At 37.7% G+C, this 16,886-nt stretch overlaps 2 protein-coding genes across 2 annotated transcripts; both read right to left on the bottom strand.

The window, feature by feature from the left end:
- Nucleotides 1-3,652: 3,652 nt before the first annotated feature.
- Nucleotides 3,653-5,588, bottom strand: LOC123164028 (dirigent protein 12). The gene is made up of 3 exons (XM_044581450.1): nt 5,186-5,588; nt 4,313-4,511; nt 3,653-3,931 (listed from the first exon to the last, which is right to left on the bottom strand). The coding sequence occupies exons 1-3, from the start codon at nt 5,542-5,544 to the stop codon at nt 3,851-3,853; spliced, it is 639 nt and encodes a 212-aa protein (XP_044437385.1). The 5' UTR covers nt 5,545-5,588; the 3' UTR covers nt 3,653-3,850.
- A 6,689-nt stretch (nt 5,589-12,277) lies between these two features.
- On the bottom strand, nt 12,278-14,167 carry LOC123164253 (dirigent protein 12-like). The gene is made up of 3 exons (XM_044581664.1): nt 13,768-14,167; nt 12,905-13,103; nt 12,278-12,521 (listed from the first exon to the last, which is right to left on the bottom strand). Exons 1-3 carry the CDS (start codon nt 14,124-14,126, stop codon nt 12,441-12,443), a joined length of 639 nt encoding a protein of 212 aa, XP_044437599.1. The 5' UTR covers nt 14,127-14,167; the 3' UTR covers nt 12,278-12,440.
- Nucleotides 14,168-16,886: the final 2,719 nt, after the last annotated feature.

Here is a 16,886-nt window from a genome sequence, read left to right as displayed (position 1 = left end):
CATAAGTCTCGTAGTACAACGCCGGACATCTTTAAAGCCTCGGCAATATCAGCGCGGGTTGCGACTAGAGCCGAACCCACCAAAAGCCAGGGTACTCCGAGGAGTCCTCGGCAAAATATTCTCGGATATTGGTTTATATGCATAGGTTTCGAATTGTGTCTTCGGTCAATAGTTGGATTGCCCGGCTCCTATGCTTGCCTCCTGCGTTCCGCTTTGTTCAGCTAGGTGCAAAGGGAGAACCACTGCGATTGTGATTCTAGCTCGAATGGTTAAGTGCCTCAGTGGAGAAAGCCAAAAACTGACTTTCACAATAAGCGTAAACTGGTCAGCGATCCGATGACTGTGTCAAACTACAAGATCGATAGCGGTCTCACCGTGTTAAACGAGGGCCTTTTATAAATTAGCTGAAGTGTTAATGGCTTGAGCTCGGCTGACGCCGAACACTAACCTGGGGCTAGTAACTGGCCTCCCAACTTTAGGCTCCTATGACTAAGTGAAAGTTATCAAGCCTGCATATCTAATTGCCTCATTTCCGCTGATACAACCGTCTCCGGACACCGAGACGTCGGCTAAGGGTTGTCTTGTTAGTACGGAAACACCCTGCATAGCATCTACAAAGGGGTGGAAGCCGACGATGGGCCACTTTCAAATGGTAAACAGTCATAATGGTTTGTATTTAATATACAAGTGATGTCTTCCGTAATCATCGTTATAAAGCCATAAATATGCATCAATTTGACTTAAGATTTTGGCCCAGCTGGGTTGCATGGCTCCTGTGTTTACACCCTATGTTTCCGATTGTTCGGCTAGGGGGAGCACCTCTGTGATTGTTACTACCGGTCATTCGGACTAGTACCTTAGACTGGGTGAAGCCGAAAGCTAGCTATCTTAAGAATATAATTGATTGGCAACGATGGAAGTGAAAATTTAGGTTCATTAAAGACTACAGAGTTCGGGAACTTTCCCCGAACTAAATCCTCAATAGTTTCCTCCCACATTGATCTGAGTTGAGGTTTCATTATCATGGTCAACGTGATAACCTGGGAAAAGGAACTTATAAAGGAACTATTTTTCCCGGAAGATATTTCTTACGTTAAAAAGTAATATAACATATCTCTCCGCGTACCTTTGTTTATAAAACCATATGGCCGGATTGCCTTGTTTGCCGTAAATCTTTGCCCTTAGAAAGGCCTTATAAAGTAGGACAAACACTCCTCAGCTACTGGTCAAGGAGGTTGAAGCCGATGGTCCGTCAACAAAGTGTTGTACAATGCAGATCCGAGCATTAATGATGTAGAGCACTTGGATACATAGAATCATTACACATAAATTGTGATTTTACTCCGGATATCGATCCTTAATTCGGCCACCCATGCCCACATTAAGGCTCGCGGGCTTCTCGGCTTCGCGCTTCTCATTTACAAATATTAAATGGGCACATCGATCCCCTGATCTGGTGTTGCCACCCGATCAGTGGCTCGGGGGCTACTGCATTGACAATTCAATGCAGATAATTAACAAAGTGCAAAACAGTTTTCAAGGTCATTACGATCCTCAGGTGCATCTCGGATTTTAGGCCGACAGACACCTTGAGGGATACTGGCTATATATCTCGGCAGAGAATAAATTGCACCAATCGAGAAAATATATCGGCAAAAAATCCGCCCAAGACCGAGGTGGTGCACCACCTCAGAAGCAGTCCGACATAAAGCTCGGATGCAAGTAGTCCGGCATAGGCACGGATGCAAGTAGTCCGGCATAAAGCTCGGATGCAAGTAGTCCGGCATAAAGCTCGGATGCAAGTAGTTTGGCATATAGCTCGGATGCAAGTAGCTGGCTCCATAGAGGGCATTTCCGGCATTAAGCTCGGCTGAACTCCTTCAGAGTTTTTCAAGAATGAGGTAATTTATGACACCTCGGAGGCAGATCAGCGTTGGAGCTCGGCTGCAAATAGACATCTCGGATGCAGATCGGCATTAGAGCTCGGTTGCAAAAAGACACCTCGGATGCAATCCTGCGTTGTAGCTCGGACGCATGAGGACAGCACCGCACAGGAAACACTTCAAACCCGAGGTGTAGCGTAAAAAACAACAAGGCATTGATAAAAGGCCTAAGACTTAAAGGGATCCTCGGATGCCCGACGTGTGAACTCTTTGGATTTAGCCCGACAATCCTCAAGATTGAAGATGGGAAGATTTGTTGAACTAGTTTTCAAGACCGACGACCGAAGACGAAGAACAGTTCGGAAGAATCGAGGAGCGTCCCCAACTTGAAGACCAGTTCAGGGGGCTACTGACGGTGTCCTGGACCAGGGGTACTCACCACAACATCTCCCGACTATGTGGATCGGGCCATTGACCCCCATAGCGGTTCACTCATGGGCCACTTTAGGCAGCCCATGCCGTATACAAGGAAGACTCCACAAGACTTGGTGCCCAAGACGAGGACTCTCCTAAATCCTAGGCCTCCGGTACATTATATAAGCCGAGGCTAGGCTAGTCGATAGATCGTTATGACATCTCATATTCGTTAGAACAATCTCGTGGTAGATACATGTACTCTGTACAACACCCCATATGAATACAATCAAAAGCAGGATGTAGGGTATTATCTCTTCGAGAGAGCTCGAACCTGGGTAAAATCATTTGTCCGTGTTACCATCGCTCCAAGACGCCTAGCTTAGGACCCCTACTACGAGATATGCCGGATTTGACACCGACAGCTATGAATAAAGTAAATAAGATTATTCCTTCCTTTTATCTTTTAAACATTTTTAGTGAAAGTCACAACATTTAGGATGCAACTACCTAGATTTATGCCAAACCTTTAAGCTACCACACCAACTTATTTCTACAAGTCTAAAAAATCTTGAAATTTTGGTAGAACCCCTTTTTCGTTAAAGGCCTCCACAGAAAACAAATGATTGAATATAAATCAAAGCATCAATAATGTTCACGTAACCAACAACACAACTAAATTCACAATACGCTTCATGATAAACGAGCTAAAGATCTACATGCTCGTACTACACAAGACAACAATGCTATGCGGCCCGACAGTATAATAAAATGCTAAAGGATACTTATGAGATATTAAGTTACTAATGGAAGTGTGAGTGATGTGAGGTGTTTGTATGAAGGTGTGCTACTCCAGCCCATCCATGACACTAAGTTAAATACTTGAAATCCACATAAAGGCAAACAAAGAGAGTACAAAATTACTCAACAACTAAGATAAACAGAATTAAGATAGAAAAGCATACAAATCATGAGGAAAAATCATTCAAAAACAAAGTCCATGGAAGGACAACAATTTATAATTCCATACTATCAGAAATAGCATTAACCAATGAGCATTACAGAGTATTCACCCATGGCGTTGGCTAATCATGGTATGAAGGTTTCTCACCTACCTGGCTCTAGCATAACCAAGTTGTCCATATGTGACGGAATTCCATTACAAGTCTAAAAACTATACACTCCCCACAATCACAAATGTATTTTTCATGTAGCATATATTTATGTACTCATATCAAGAAGTTCGATAGTTGTAACATGTGTTATGTTACTTGATAGAAAATATAGATCTTGAGATCTCCTTGCAGATTATCAGCACATAGTAATTAAAGAGAGTAATTTCACCCAACCATACCAATTTTATTATTCTAGAGGCATAATACATTAGGTAGCTCCAAACACACATGGTCACACGATATAAAGAGAACTGAAAACAAATAGTACAGGTTTTAGGATAGGTACACCCATCCTTCAAACCCACACATTGATTGAAATAAAAGATACACATGTTGCCACTGCACGGCCTCTCATTGAGTAAACCATCATTGACCTCATCAGTATTTCTTGCAGCAACAATTATCGACCGCATGACAGCCACCCAACAATTTTGCAAGAGGTGGTGTGCCAGACTGAGTCTGCATAAAGTGAAACGAAATAACGTTATTGTCATATACAACTCACATATGTACCTTCTAATATAAGTATTGGCTAGTGTTACTAAATTACTTTGTATGTTATGCTAGAAATTGTAGCTTTAGTTTTAAACACACTTTCTTCTATGAAATGTGACTCGCGATCCAAGAAAAATCTTTATTGATTACACCAAATTCTTTAACGACGACATTTTAGCCATATCCATTATCAATATAAATGAAATGCATTAAACTTCATCCTAATAGAGTACGAGAGCAACCCTTAGTTAAATTACGGGCTATGAAACTCAAAATTTTGTTCAAACTTGCATAATAGTTGAAAATAAGGGAAATATTTACACACAAAGCTTCACTTGTACTTACAGCTTGTGGGTAATTTGGGGTGTATATTAGATGAATATCAAGCTCTCTAATACCGTCCTCGATGTTAGAGGCAGGGTCCATTTTGTACTTTATAGTACCATGAGCCTTAGTAAATTCTCCAGTCCCTCCAATAATGGACCACTGTCCCTCACTTTGCTCAGTTAATGTCCCCATCACCTGAAGTGTAGATCCAGCAAACCTTCACATGGAGGGCATATCAAATATTGCAAACTGTTAGAGAGGTATGGAAGATTTAACAATCATCAAACTTACTATGTGCCGAAGTATAAAATCTACAATATCTTCCCTTATTAGTTTCTCTACATACTAACTTCATTGATTTGTTATGAAAATATAGTATTATTTAGATGCATGGAGGTGGTGCTAGCGCTTAGAAATACGTATCTCGTTTTCTATATGATATGTGGTGTTAAATCACCATAGACAATTTGTGTATGCATTCTATAGTAAAGTTTGTTCCTAGACTTTAGTAATCTCATGTGTTCGCAACATTTCTCACGATTGTAGTGGATGTGCACAATGTGTGTGTGTGTGGCTGCGTGTCTTACCAGTGTGTGTGGCTGTGTGTCTTGCCAATTAATATGTGTGCATGTGGTCGTTGCTTGCATCGTTTTGTACCATTGTGATCTAAAAGTTCAATCACATGTACATGTTTCATTAATACCTATCATATAGTAGATATTTGTTTGTATTTTTGCCAGGAGTTTCTAACATATACGAAATGGTAAAGAAATAAAACATCGAATAAAATTACTAAACCAATAAATTAATATATGTACAAATAATGTATTCTAATGTAAGAAAAAATTGAACGTAATTTATTGAGTCAGGAGAGAATATAAAAAGAATTACCTTCCACTCTGAAAAACTATGTTTTGAGAGATGTACCAACCATTAGCATTGGTTCTACTCGCCTGTATATGTGTGCCTTGTGCACGTGCAATAATAGTATCGCTGGGATTCACTGTATTGGTTAGGGTCCAATCATGGATGAGGGTTGTGCCAAAACCAAGAGGATAACCTGGGGTTAAGACAAATTCTTCATTGCGGTTTGGGCGGTTTGGACCAGCAACAAATTGGTGTAGGTATAGGTGCAAGCTAAGCTCATTTTGGCATGGACGGTCACAGTATGGGTGAGGGGTGTCGGCGAGGGCTAGAAATGCTGGCATTGCAATGACGAGCAAAAACAAAATTCCCGATGGACCGGCCATGGCAGGAAGTGCTAAGGACGGGGAGAAAAATGCAGATGAGCTAGTAGAGTGGAAGTGGATGTGTGTGGACGAATGAAGGGCATAAGGTCTCTATTTATAGAATCATGGGAGTGCCTTCAAGTGGACTTCAATCTATACCTTGGACATGAGACCTCCTTAGAAAATTTTATGACACTTTGTTTTGACATGTGAACTTTACGCTCTCACATATTCATTCTCGTTTTTTGGAACCCTTTAATATTAAAAATTAGACAGAAACTAAAGCTTTAGTAAAGTTAAAAAAATGGAATAATGGTACTAACGCTCGTAGTGACGGTACCATTAGACCGTATCAACTTTTTAGTATTTGGATTCATAGGTAAATAGAATTTTTATCGTGTTTTCTAATAGGATGTTGAATCCACACATTTTGGTTTTGTTTCCTTCATTGGTTGCCTCGCATAGAATGATTTACCCAACCGCGAGGCATGTGTTGCGTACACTACTTTGTATTTTATTTTTTTAATGTCGCTCGCACACCTAAGGCCCATATGTCCATATAACATAAGAGCTAATTGGTTTGTATACATGAGCAGCAACACAACCCGTGTAGTGCTCTCTAGCACTCGAGGGAAGCCAATATTGCAATGTAATCCAAGGCGAAAACCGAAGTACAAATATGACGTTTGGAATGGTTACTGTCCATAGAGGGATGGAACAATGCATGGTGTTAATATGTCTAAATGTGTACCTTTTACCTTCATTATCTTGAGAACTTGTTCAATAGTATTCAAAGCGACGTCGCAAAGTCAAGCACTTAGAAAAGTTAAGCATTTAATGACCATTATGATGTTCAGTGATCTAGATCCACAAATTAGGAGCCACTTGTTAAAGGTAAGAAACTCATACTGCAATCGAATCCTAGGTGTTCCACTTAACAATACAATATAATTTCTAGAGAACCTGTATAATTATATTTAAAGTGACTCGCAAGTCAGGCTCTTAAGCAAGTCTTGCATTTAATGTCCATGTTATGAAGTCTACAGATCTAGATCCCCAATTTAGAAGTCAATTATTCATGTTACAACTACTCATACTACAACTGACTCTATTTCTCCAGCTAATGTTAACCCAAGAAGCATTATAAAAGCTCATATGCCAAATGAACACTAAATTCAAGAAAATGGTCAAGTGATTGAGGTGTCTGCATAATTCATGGAGAATTGACATCCTAACTGCTCTCAAACAAGCAGCATATTGGATCTTAAATGTATGTTTATAGCTCCTCGTATGTCATTTCGCCAGAATGTTTTCCAAACGGCTAATACACTTGAAAATCTTTGATGCCAAAATTCTGGTTCTTTTATTCTTCAAATATAATGTTCATGCGGGAGCATATGTACTCATATTTACAAAATCCATGCTCTATAAGAGATTTCATATTCGTACTTTATTTGACCTCAAGTTACCAACCTAAGCTAGTACATACTGACCAAGAGTAACTAGCTACGTTGACACTCCTACTGGTTGGGAGTTCATGACATACTTGAAGCAACTAATCATACTCCCCTCGACAAATAAAACAAAAGGAAAAATCAAGCCATGTGACCTATTGTTGTACAATAACGGTTGGTAAATTTATAATTGAAGAAAAAAAACCTTATAATGGAGAATAAGAAGTAAAAAGTGCATGTCAACCATTACGTGCATATTCCATAGCTAAGGTTATATTATAGTCTTAGTATTAGGATCCGTTATATTTGCAATAGGTTCAAAATAATAATGGAGTATTGTAGTGTCTTTGGTTGTGCTATTAGACTGTTACATGTCCCATTTTCAACAATTTGAGGCATGTTAAAAACATTTCATATTGTGTTCATAAGTTGCACACAAAAAATGCAACTTGATTTACTAAAGGAGGGGTGCATTAAAAATTATATCACTAGTATTTCTTATGATAATCCATCATGCTCAACGCCCTCACTAGAGAAAAATGTAGCTATTAATGGCCATGTTAAGTTAGGTGATCTAGATGTTCAATTAAGGCGGTTGTCGCCTTGTTGGTCATGTTGAGTAGCTCATTCTATAAGTAACAGGGACGTGTAATTTCTGTGACAGACCAAAACCACTTTATACTGTCCTATAAGTTGACTATCTATTTGTTTGACCATCATGCATGTCCTATAAAAATAATTCATAATACATTGAATGGACAATCAAAAAAAGGTTTTCGAATGCACACAATGATAATTAAAAAGGTACACAAGGGACTAGGTGGTGAGCAGGCATTCCTCTTGCATGTAACAATAAAATGCTAATCATCTTAACCTATTTAATGAGCATAAATGTGCACTATCTCTGGATCTCGAGTACGTAGTTTGAAACTTGAAGTTGTAGGTGTGAGTTCCTGTGACCGCTCATTTTTTCACTATCTTACAGGCCGGAAAAACCAATTCATAATTATATATGTGCATTGCCTACTATTCTCCATCTATAAAGTTACATGTCAACATGAACCGGTGTGTTTCAACTACACGTACCCAATAGAGCATCTTGGCAGCTTCGAAAGTTCTATTTAAATTGACGTTGCATAGTCTCCCACTTAGAATAGTATATCTACTAATGTCCATGCTAAGTTAGGTGATCTAGATCTCCAATTAAGGATCTTGCTGGTCATGCTGGGTAGCTAATGCTACAAGTAATATGCATCTATAATTTGTGTGACTAAACCACGTAGCACTTTCCCATAAGCTGACTCTTTATCTATTTTGACCATCATGAATGTCCAATAAAAAAATAGAAAATACATTGAATAGAAAAACAAAAAAGGTTTTAAAATACCTACAACGCTCATTCAAAAGTACATATGTACATCTCAGTATTGTAATCAACTATATTGCAAAATAATTATTTAATACAACACAGAGATAGTAAGTAGAAATGAAGACTATTAATTTGATAAAACGCCTCTTTGTCTTGCAGAATTCCTGTGATGTATAATGCTCTTGTTAGAATTCATAGACAATTCACTGACTTATTCAAGCTTCTACCAACTTTACCAACTGATTGCATCCTAAGCTGATATTGATATATATTTTGCACCAAAAAGTTTTACATTGTAAAATAAGTGACATCATGTAGTGACATCATGTCACCAACGATCATTCTGGTTTGCTCACGTCAACACTATGATCATGTATATCCCTAATTACGTATTGAGTAAAGTTCACAGATAGTAAATTAAGTGATGTTGATAAATTTGCAGGGCATCTTCTTTGTCGGGTGGTGGTGTTTTCACCAATTAAGGTCATTTTCTTGCGTATGATCATATTTAAACACACACAGACAAGCAAACAAACAAAAAATGTAGACAAAGGAATAGGTGGCGAGCATCCATTCACTTTGCCCGTAACAAGAAAATGCTAACCACCTTGAACTATTTAATGAGCATAAATGTGAACTATATTTGGATCTACTTTGAAACTCAAAGTTGTAGGTGTGAGGTCCTGTACCAACTCTTTTTAGGATTTTTCACTATCTTACAGGTTAGAAAACCCAATTCATAATGATATATGCTGCATTCCCTACTTCGCTCCATGATTTACTAAAGGAGAGGTACATAGAAAAATTACATCACTAGTACTTCTTATGATAATCCATCAAGCTCAACGCTGTGACTAGAGAAAAATGTAGCTACTAATGGCCATGTTAAGTTAGGTGATCTTGATCTTCAAGTAAGGAGCTTGTCGCCTTGTTGGTCATGCTGAGTAGCTCATTCTATAACTAACATGGATTTTTTTTGTGACTAATCAAACCACTTTATATTGTCCCTTAAGTTGCCTCTCTATTTGTTTTTACCATCATGCATGTCCAATAAAAATAATACCTAATACATTGAATGGACAATGGAAAAAGGTTTTCAAATGCAAACAATGATCATTAAAAAGGTACGCAAGGGACTAGGTAGCGAGCCAACATTCACTTTTCATGTAACAACAAAATGCTAACCATCTTGACCTATTTAATGAGCATAGATGTGCACTATATCCAGATCTCGAGTAGGCAGTTTGAAACTTGAAGTTGTAGGTGTGAGTTCCTGCGGCCACTATTTTTTTCACTATCTTACCGGTGGCAAAAACCAAATCGTAACTACATATGTTGCATTGCCTACTTTTCTCCACCTATAAAGTTACATGTCGACATGAACTAGTGTGTTTCAGCTACGCGTACATAATAGAGCATCTTGGCAGCTTCGAAAGTTCTCTTTAAATTGACGTCCCATAGTCTCCGACTTAGAATAGTATATCTACTAATGTCCATGCTAAGTTAGGTGATGTAGATATCCAATTAAGGATCTTGTTGGTCATGGTGAGTAGCTAATGCTACAAGTAACATGCATCTATAATTTGTGTGACTAATCACAACCACGTAGCCCTACCCCTTAAGTTGACTCTCTATCTGTTTTGACCATTATGAATGTCCAATAAAAAATAATTGAAAATACATTAAATGGACAAACAAAAATGGTTTCAGAATACCTACAACAGTCATTAAAAATTACATGTGTACATCCCACTATTGTAATCGAGTATATTACAAAATAATTATTTTGAACAACACAGAGATTCTAAGTAAAATAAGAAGACTATTAATTTGATGAACCCCCTCTTTGTCGTGTAAAATTCTTGTGATGCATAACGCTCTTGTTAGAATTCATAGAAAATTCAAATATTCATTTGGAGCTTCTACCAATGTTACCAAGTAATTGCATCCTAAGGACATATTGATATATTTTTGCACGTAAAAGGATTACAATGTATCCACTTATTCATTCCCTCCACTATATACGGATCTTGAGGAATGAGAAACTTTTCAGCGGTGAGATGCCTCCTTTTGCCTCTTGGCGATCAAATTTGTACATGGTATCTCTCTCTTTCACATAAAGTTAAGGATTCTAAGAGACCAAACTTCTTGGCCTGGATTAATAATCTCCTTTACTTGTTAGGTAAGTTGGTAGGCCTTTGTGACTTTGACTCCCCTACCTCCCTCCCCTTCCTATTCTATACATATTTTCTGTTTCATCTATACCTACTAAACAAGAAGGTGTGTTTCTATGAATATTTCGTCTGTCGCCGTAGAGAATTATTTTCTCCCGTACCTATCTAAGGTGGTACTAAAAGTTTTGTCTCTCTACACATAAATAAATTCTTGCTTTGGGACTCCAAACCGTGCAGTCAAGGGGCCTGCTCTGCATTTTTCCTTCGATTGGGGCACAGAGAGTCAGTCCCGTACATGGGCCAAGGGGCCTGCTCCTCATCTTTTTTTCTTCGATTGGGCCACAGGAAAAAATAAATTAGTGTTCTCTCTCTAGCCCACGGTCCGAGTAGGCCGACTTAAATTACATCACGCATGCTGCATTGGGCCTCTGCTGGGCTTGAAAAAGACCAACAACTCAGTAAGTCAGCTCTTCCTATTATCATTAAATAGTACCACCTCACCCCTTAGAATAAAAACCACCAATTTATATATGTCTTGTAGTTGCCTATTATCGATCAACTCAATAAGTCGGCTTGGGAATCGGTATAGAAAAGGAGGATGAGGATGACAAAGCGAGAAGAATAGAATGAGTCCCGCTAAATGAAGGAAGGAATGTGCTTTCCTACGCGAGCTAATTTAGAAGCTCGATGTCCGGGGTACTAGAGGAGCTCTCCAAGGGAGACAAGGCGCATGAGACGCATAACAATGTCTCCCATCGAAATGCACCGTCATTTGTGCTAGTATTGAGTAAAGGACGATGGGTTTGTTGCTATGAATAAAGTAAATAAGATTAGAACATTTCTAGTGAAAGTCACAACATTTAGGACGCAACACCCTAGATTTATGCCAAACCTTTAAGCTACGACACCAACTTATTTCTACAAGTCTAAAAAATCTTGAAATTTTCGTAGAACCCCTTTTTCGTTAAAGGCATCCACATAAAACAAATGAATGAATATAAAATCAAAAGCATCCATAATGTTCACGTAACCAACTGCACAACTAAAGTCACAATACGCTTCATGATAAACGAGCTAAAGATCAACATGCTCGTACTACACAAGACAACAATGTTATGTGGCGCGACAATATAATAAAACGCTCAAGGATATTTATGAGATCTTAAGTTACTTGTGGAAGTGTGAGTGATGTGAGGTTTTTGTATGAAGGTGTGCTACGCCAGCCCATGCATGAGACTAAGTTAAATACTTGAAATCCATATAAAAGCAAACAAAGAGAGTACAAAATTACTCAACAACTAAGATAAACAGCATTAAGATAGAAAACGTACAAACCATGAGGAAAAATCATTCAAAAACAAAACCCCTAGAAGGACAACAATTTATAATTCCATACTATCAGAAATAGCATTGACCAATGAGCATTACAGAGTATTCACCCATGGCGTTGGCTAATCATGGTATGAAGGTTTCTCACTTACCTGGCTCTAGCATAACAAAGTAGTCCATATGTGACGAATTCCATCACAAGTCTAAAAACTATACTAGCCCCACAATCACATATGTATTTTCATGTAACATATATTTATGTACTCATATCAAGAAGTTCGATAGTTGCAACATGTGTTATATTTTACTCGATAGAAAATATAGATCTTGAGATCTCCTTGCAGATTATCAGTCACACAGTAATTCAAGAGAGTAGTTTTCCCCAACCATACCAATCTTATTATTCTAGAGGCATAATACACAAGGTAGCTCCAAACACACATACTCACACGATATAATGAGAACTGAAAACAAATAGTACAGGTTTTAGGATAGGTACACCCATCCTTCAAACCCACACCTTGATTGAAATGAAAGATACACATGGTGCCATTGCACGGCCTCTCATTGAGTAAATCATCATTGATCCCATCAGTATTTCTTGCAGCAACAATTATCGACCGCATGACAGCCACCCAACAATTTTGCAAGAGGTGGTGTACCAGACTGAGTCTGCATAAAGTGAAATGAAATAACGTTAATGTCATATACAACTAACATGTGTACCTTCTAATATAAATATTGGCTAGTGTTACTAAATTACTTTGTATGTGATGCTAGAAATTGTAGCTTCGGTTTTAATTGCACTTTCTTCTATATGAAATGTGACTCACGATCCAGGAAAAATCTTGATCGATTACACCACATTCTTTAACGACAACATTTTAGCCATATCTATTATTAATGTAAACGAAATGCATGAAACTTCATCCTAATAGAGTACGGGAGCAACCCTTAGTTAAATTACGGGCTATGAAACTCAAAATTTTGGTCAAACTTGCATAATAGTTATAAATAAGGGAAATATTTACACACGAAGCTTCACTTGTACTTACAGCTTGTGGATAATTTGGGGTGTATATTAGATGAATATCAAGCTCTCTAATACCGTCCTCGATGTTAGAGGCAGGGTCCATTTTGTACTTTATAGTACCATGCGCCTTAGCAAATTCTCCAGTCCCTCCAATAACGGACCACTGCCCCTCACTTTGCTCAGTTAAAGTCCCCATCACCTGAAGTGTAGATCCAGCAAACCTTCACATGGAGGGCATATCAAATATTTTCAGAATGTTAGAGATGTATGGAAGATTTAACAATGATCAAACTTACTATGTGTTGAAGTATAAAATCTACAATATCTTCCCTTATTAGTTTCTCTACATACTAACCTCATTGATTTGTTGTGAAAATATAGTATTATTTAGATGCATGGATGGGATGCTAGCGTTTAGAAATACGTATCTCGTTTTCCATATGATGTGTGGTGTTAAATCACCATAGACAATTTGCGTATGCATTCTATAGTAAAGTGTGTTCCTAGACATTAGTAATCTCATGTGTTCGCAACATTTCTCATGATTTTAGTGGATGTGCACGATGTGTGTGTGTGTGTGTGTGTGTGTGTTTCTGTGTGTCTTACCAATTAATATGTGTGTATGTGGTAGTTGCTTGCTTCGTTGTGTACCATTGTGATCTAAAAGTTAAATCACATGTACATGTTTCATTAATACCTATCATATAGTAGATATTTATTTGTACTTTTGTCAGGAGTTTCTAACATATACGAAATGGTAAAGAATAAAACATCGGATAAAAATTACTAAACCAATAAATTATTATATGTACAAATAATGTATTCTAATGTAAGGAAAAATTGCACGTAATTTATTGAGACGGGAGAGAATATAAAAAGAATTACCTTCCACTCTGAAAAACTATGTTTTGAGAGATGTACCAACCGTTAGCATTGGTTCTACTCGCCTGTATATGTGTGCCTTGTGCTCGTGCAATAATAGTATCGCTGGGATTCACTGTATTGGTTAGGGTCCAATCATGGATGAGGGTTGTGCCAAAACCAAGAGGATAACCTGGGGTTAAGACAAATTCTTCATTGCGGTTTGGGAGGTTTGGACCAGCAACAAATTGGTGCAGGTACAGGTGCAAGCTAAGCTCATTTTGGCATGGACGGTCACAATATGGGTGAGGGGTGTTGGAAAGGGCTAGAAATTCTAGCATTGCAATGACGAGCAAAAACAAAATTCCCGATGGACCGGCCATGGCAGGAAGTTCTAAGGACGAGGAGAAAAAGGCAGATGAGCTTGTAGAGGGGAAGTGGATGTGTGTGGACGAATGAAGGGTAAAAGTCTCTATTTATAGAATCATAGGAGTGCCTTCAAGTGGACTTCAATCTATACCTTGGACATGAGATCTCCTTAGAAAAATTTTGTGACACTTTGCTTTGACATGTGAACTTTACGCTCGCACATATTCATCCTCGTTTTTTGGAACCCTTTAATATTAAAAATTAGATAGAAACTAAAGCTTTAGTAAAGTTTAAAAAAATGGAATAATGGTACTAACGCTCACAGTGACGGTAGCATTGCACCATATCAAGTTTTCAGTATTTGGATTCATACGTAAATAGAATTTTTATTGTGTTTTCTAATAGGATGTTGAATCCACACATTTTGGTTTTGTTTCTTTCATTGGTTGCCTCACGTAGAATGATTTACCCAACCGCAAGGCATGTGTTGCATACACTACTTTGTATTTTACTTTTTGGATGTCGCTCGCAGACCAAAGGCCCATATGTCCATATAACATAAGAGCTAATTGGTTTGTGTACATGAGCAGCAACACAACCCGTGTAGTGCTCTCTAGCGCTCTAGGGAAGCCAATATAGCAATGTAATCCAAGGGGAAAACCGAAGTACAAATATGACATTTGGAATGGTTAGTGTCCTTAGAGGGATGGAACAATGCATGGTGTTAATATGTCTAAATGTGTACCTTTTACCTTCATGGTGGTTTATCTTGAGAACTTCTTAAATAGTATTTAAAGCAACATCACAAACTCAAGCACTTAGACAAGTTAAGCATTTAATGGCCATTATGAGGTTCGGTGATCTAGATCTACAAATTAGGAGCCACTTGTTAAAGGTGAGCAACTCATACTGCAATCGAATCCTAGGTGTTCCACTTAACTATACAATATAATGTCTAGAGAACCTGTATAATTCTTTTTAAAGTGACTCGCAAGTCAAGCACTTAAGCAAGTTTTGCATTTAATGTCCATGTTATGAAGTCTACAGATCTAAATCCCCAATTTAGAAGTCAAATATTCATGTTACAGCTACTCATACTATAACTGACTCTATTTCTCCAGCTAATGTTAACCAAAGAAGCATTATAAAAGATCATTAATTGCTTTCCGAGCCCTAGCTCATATGCCAAATGAACACTAAATTCAAGAAAATGGTCAAGTGATTGAGGTGTCTGCATAATTCATGGAGAATTGACATCCTAACTGCTCTCCAACAGCAAGCATATTGGAGCTTCAATGTTTGTTTATAGCTCCTCGGATGTCATTTCGCCACAATTTTTCCAAACGCCCAGTACACTTGAAAATCTTTGATGCCAAAATTCTGGTTTTTTAATTCTTCAAATATATTGTTCATGCGGGAGCATATGTAATTTATAAAATCCATGCTCTATAAGATATTTCATATTCGTACCTTATTTGACCTCGAGTTAGCAACCTAAGCTAGTACATACTGACCTAGAGTAACTAACTACGTTAACACTCCTACTGGTTGGGAGTTCATGACATACTTGAAGCAACTAATCATACTCCCCTCGACAAATAAAACAAAAAAAAATCAACCATGTGACCTATTGTTGTACAATTTGGTAAATTTATGTGTTAAGACAAAAAACCTTATAAAGGAGAATAAGAAGTAAAAAGTGCATGTCAACCATTACTTGCATATTCCATAACTAAGGTTATATTATCGTCTTAGTATTAGGATCTGTAATATTGGCAATAGGTTCGAAATAATAATGGAGTATTGTAGTGTCTTTGGTTGTGCTATTAGACTGTTACATGTCCTGTTTTCAACAATTTGAGGCATGTTAAAAACATTTCATATTGTGTTCATAAGCTGCACACACAAAATTGCGTCTTGATTTACTAAAGGAGAGGTACATTGAAAAATTACATCACTGGTATCTCTTATGATAATCCATCATGCTCAATGCCCTGACTAGAGAAAAATGTAGCTATTAATGGCCATGTGAAGTTAGGTGATCTGGATCTTCATTTAAGGAGCTTGTCGCTTTGTTGGTCATGCTGAGTAGCTCATTCTATAAGAAACATAGACCTGTAATTTCTGTGACTAATAAAAACTACTTTATACTATGCCTTAAGTTGACTCTCTATTTTTTTGACCATCATGCATGTCTAATAAAAATAATTCATAATACATTGAATGGACAATCAAATAAGATTTTGAAATGCAAACAATATCATTAAAAAGGTACACAAATGACTAGGTGGCGAGCAAGCATTCAGTTTGCATGTAACAATAAAGTGCTAACCATCTTGACCTATTTAATGAGCATAAATGTGCACTATATCCGGATCTTGAGTACGTAGTTTGAAACTTGAGTATATAACAATAAAGTGCACTATAAATGTGCATTCAGTTTGCATGTAACAATAAAGTGCTAACCACTCATTTTTTCATTATCCTACAGGCCAACAAAAACCAATTCATAACTATATATGTTGCATTCCCTACTATTCTCCATCTATAAAGTTACATGTCGACATGAACCAGTGTGTTTCAGCTACACTTACACAATAGAGTATCTTGGCAGCTTCGAAAGTTCTATTTAAATTGACGTTGCATAGTCTCCCACTTAGAATAGTATATCTACTAATGTCCATGCTAGGTTAGGTGATCTAGATCTCCAATTAAGGATCTTGTAGGTCATGCTGAGTAGCTAATGCTACAAGTAACATGCATCTGTAATTTGT

Source organism: Triticum aestivum, chromosome 7D, assembly GCF_018294505.1.
Source record: "Triticum aestivum cultivar Chinese Spring chromosome 7D, IWGSC CS RefSeq v2.1, whole genome shotgun sequence".
Taxonomy (NCBI): Eukaryota; Viridiplantae; Streptophyta; class Magnoliopsida; order Poales; family Poaceae; genus Triticum; species Triticum aestivum.
This window is presented reverse-complemented; position numbering and strand designations above follow the sequence as displayed.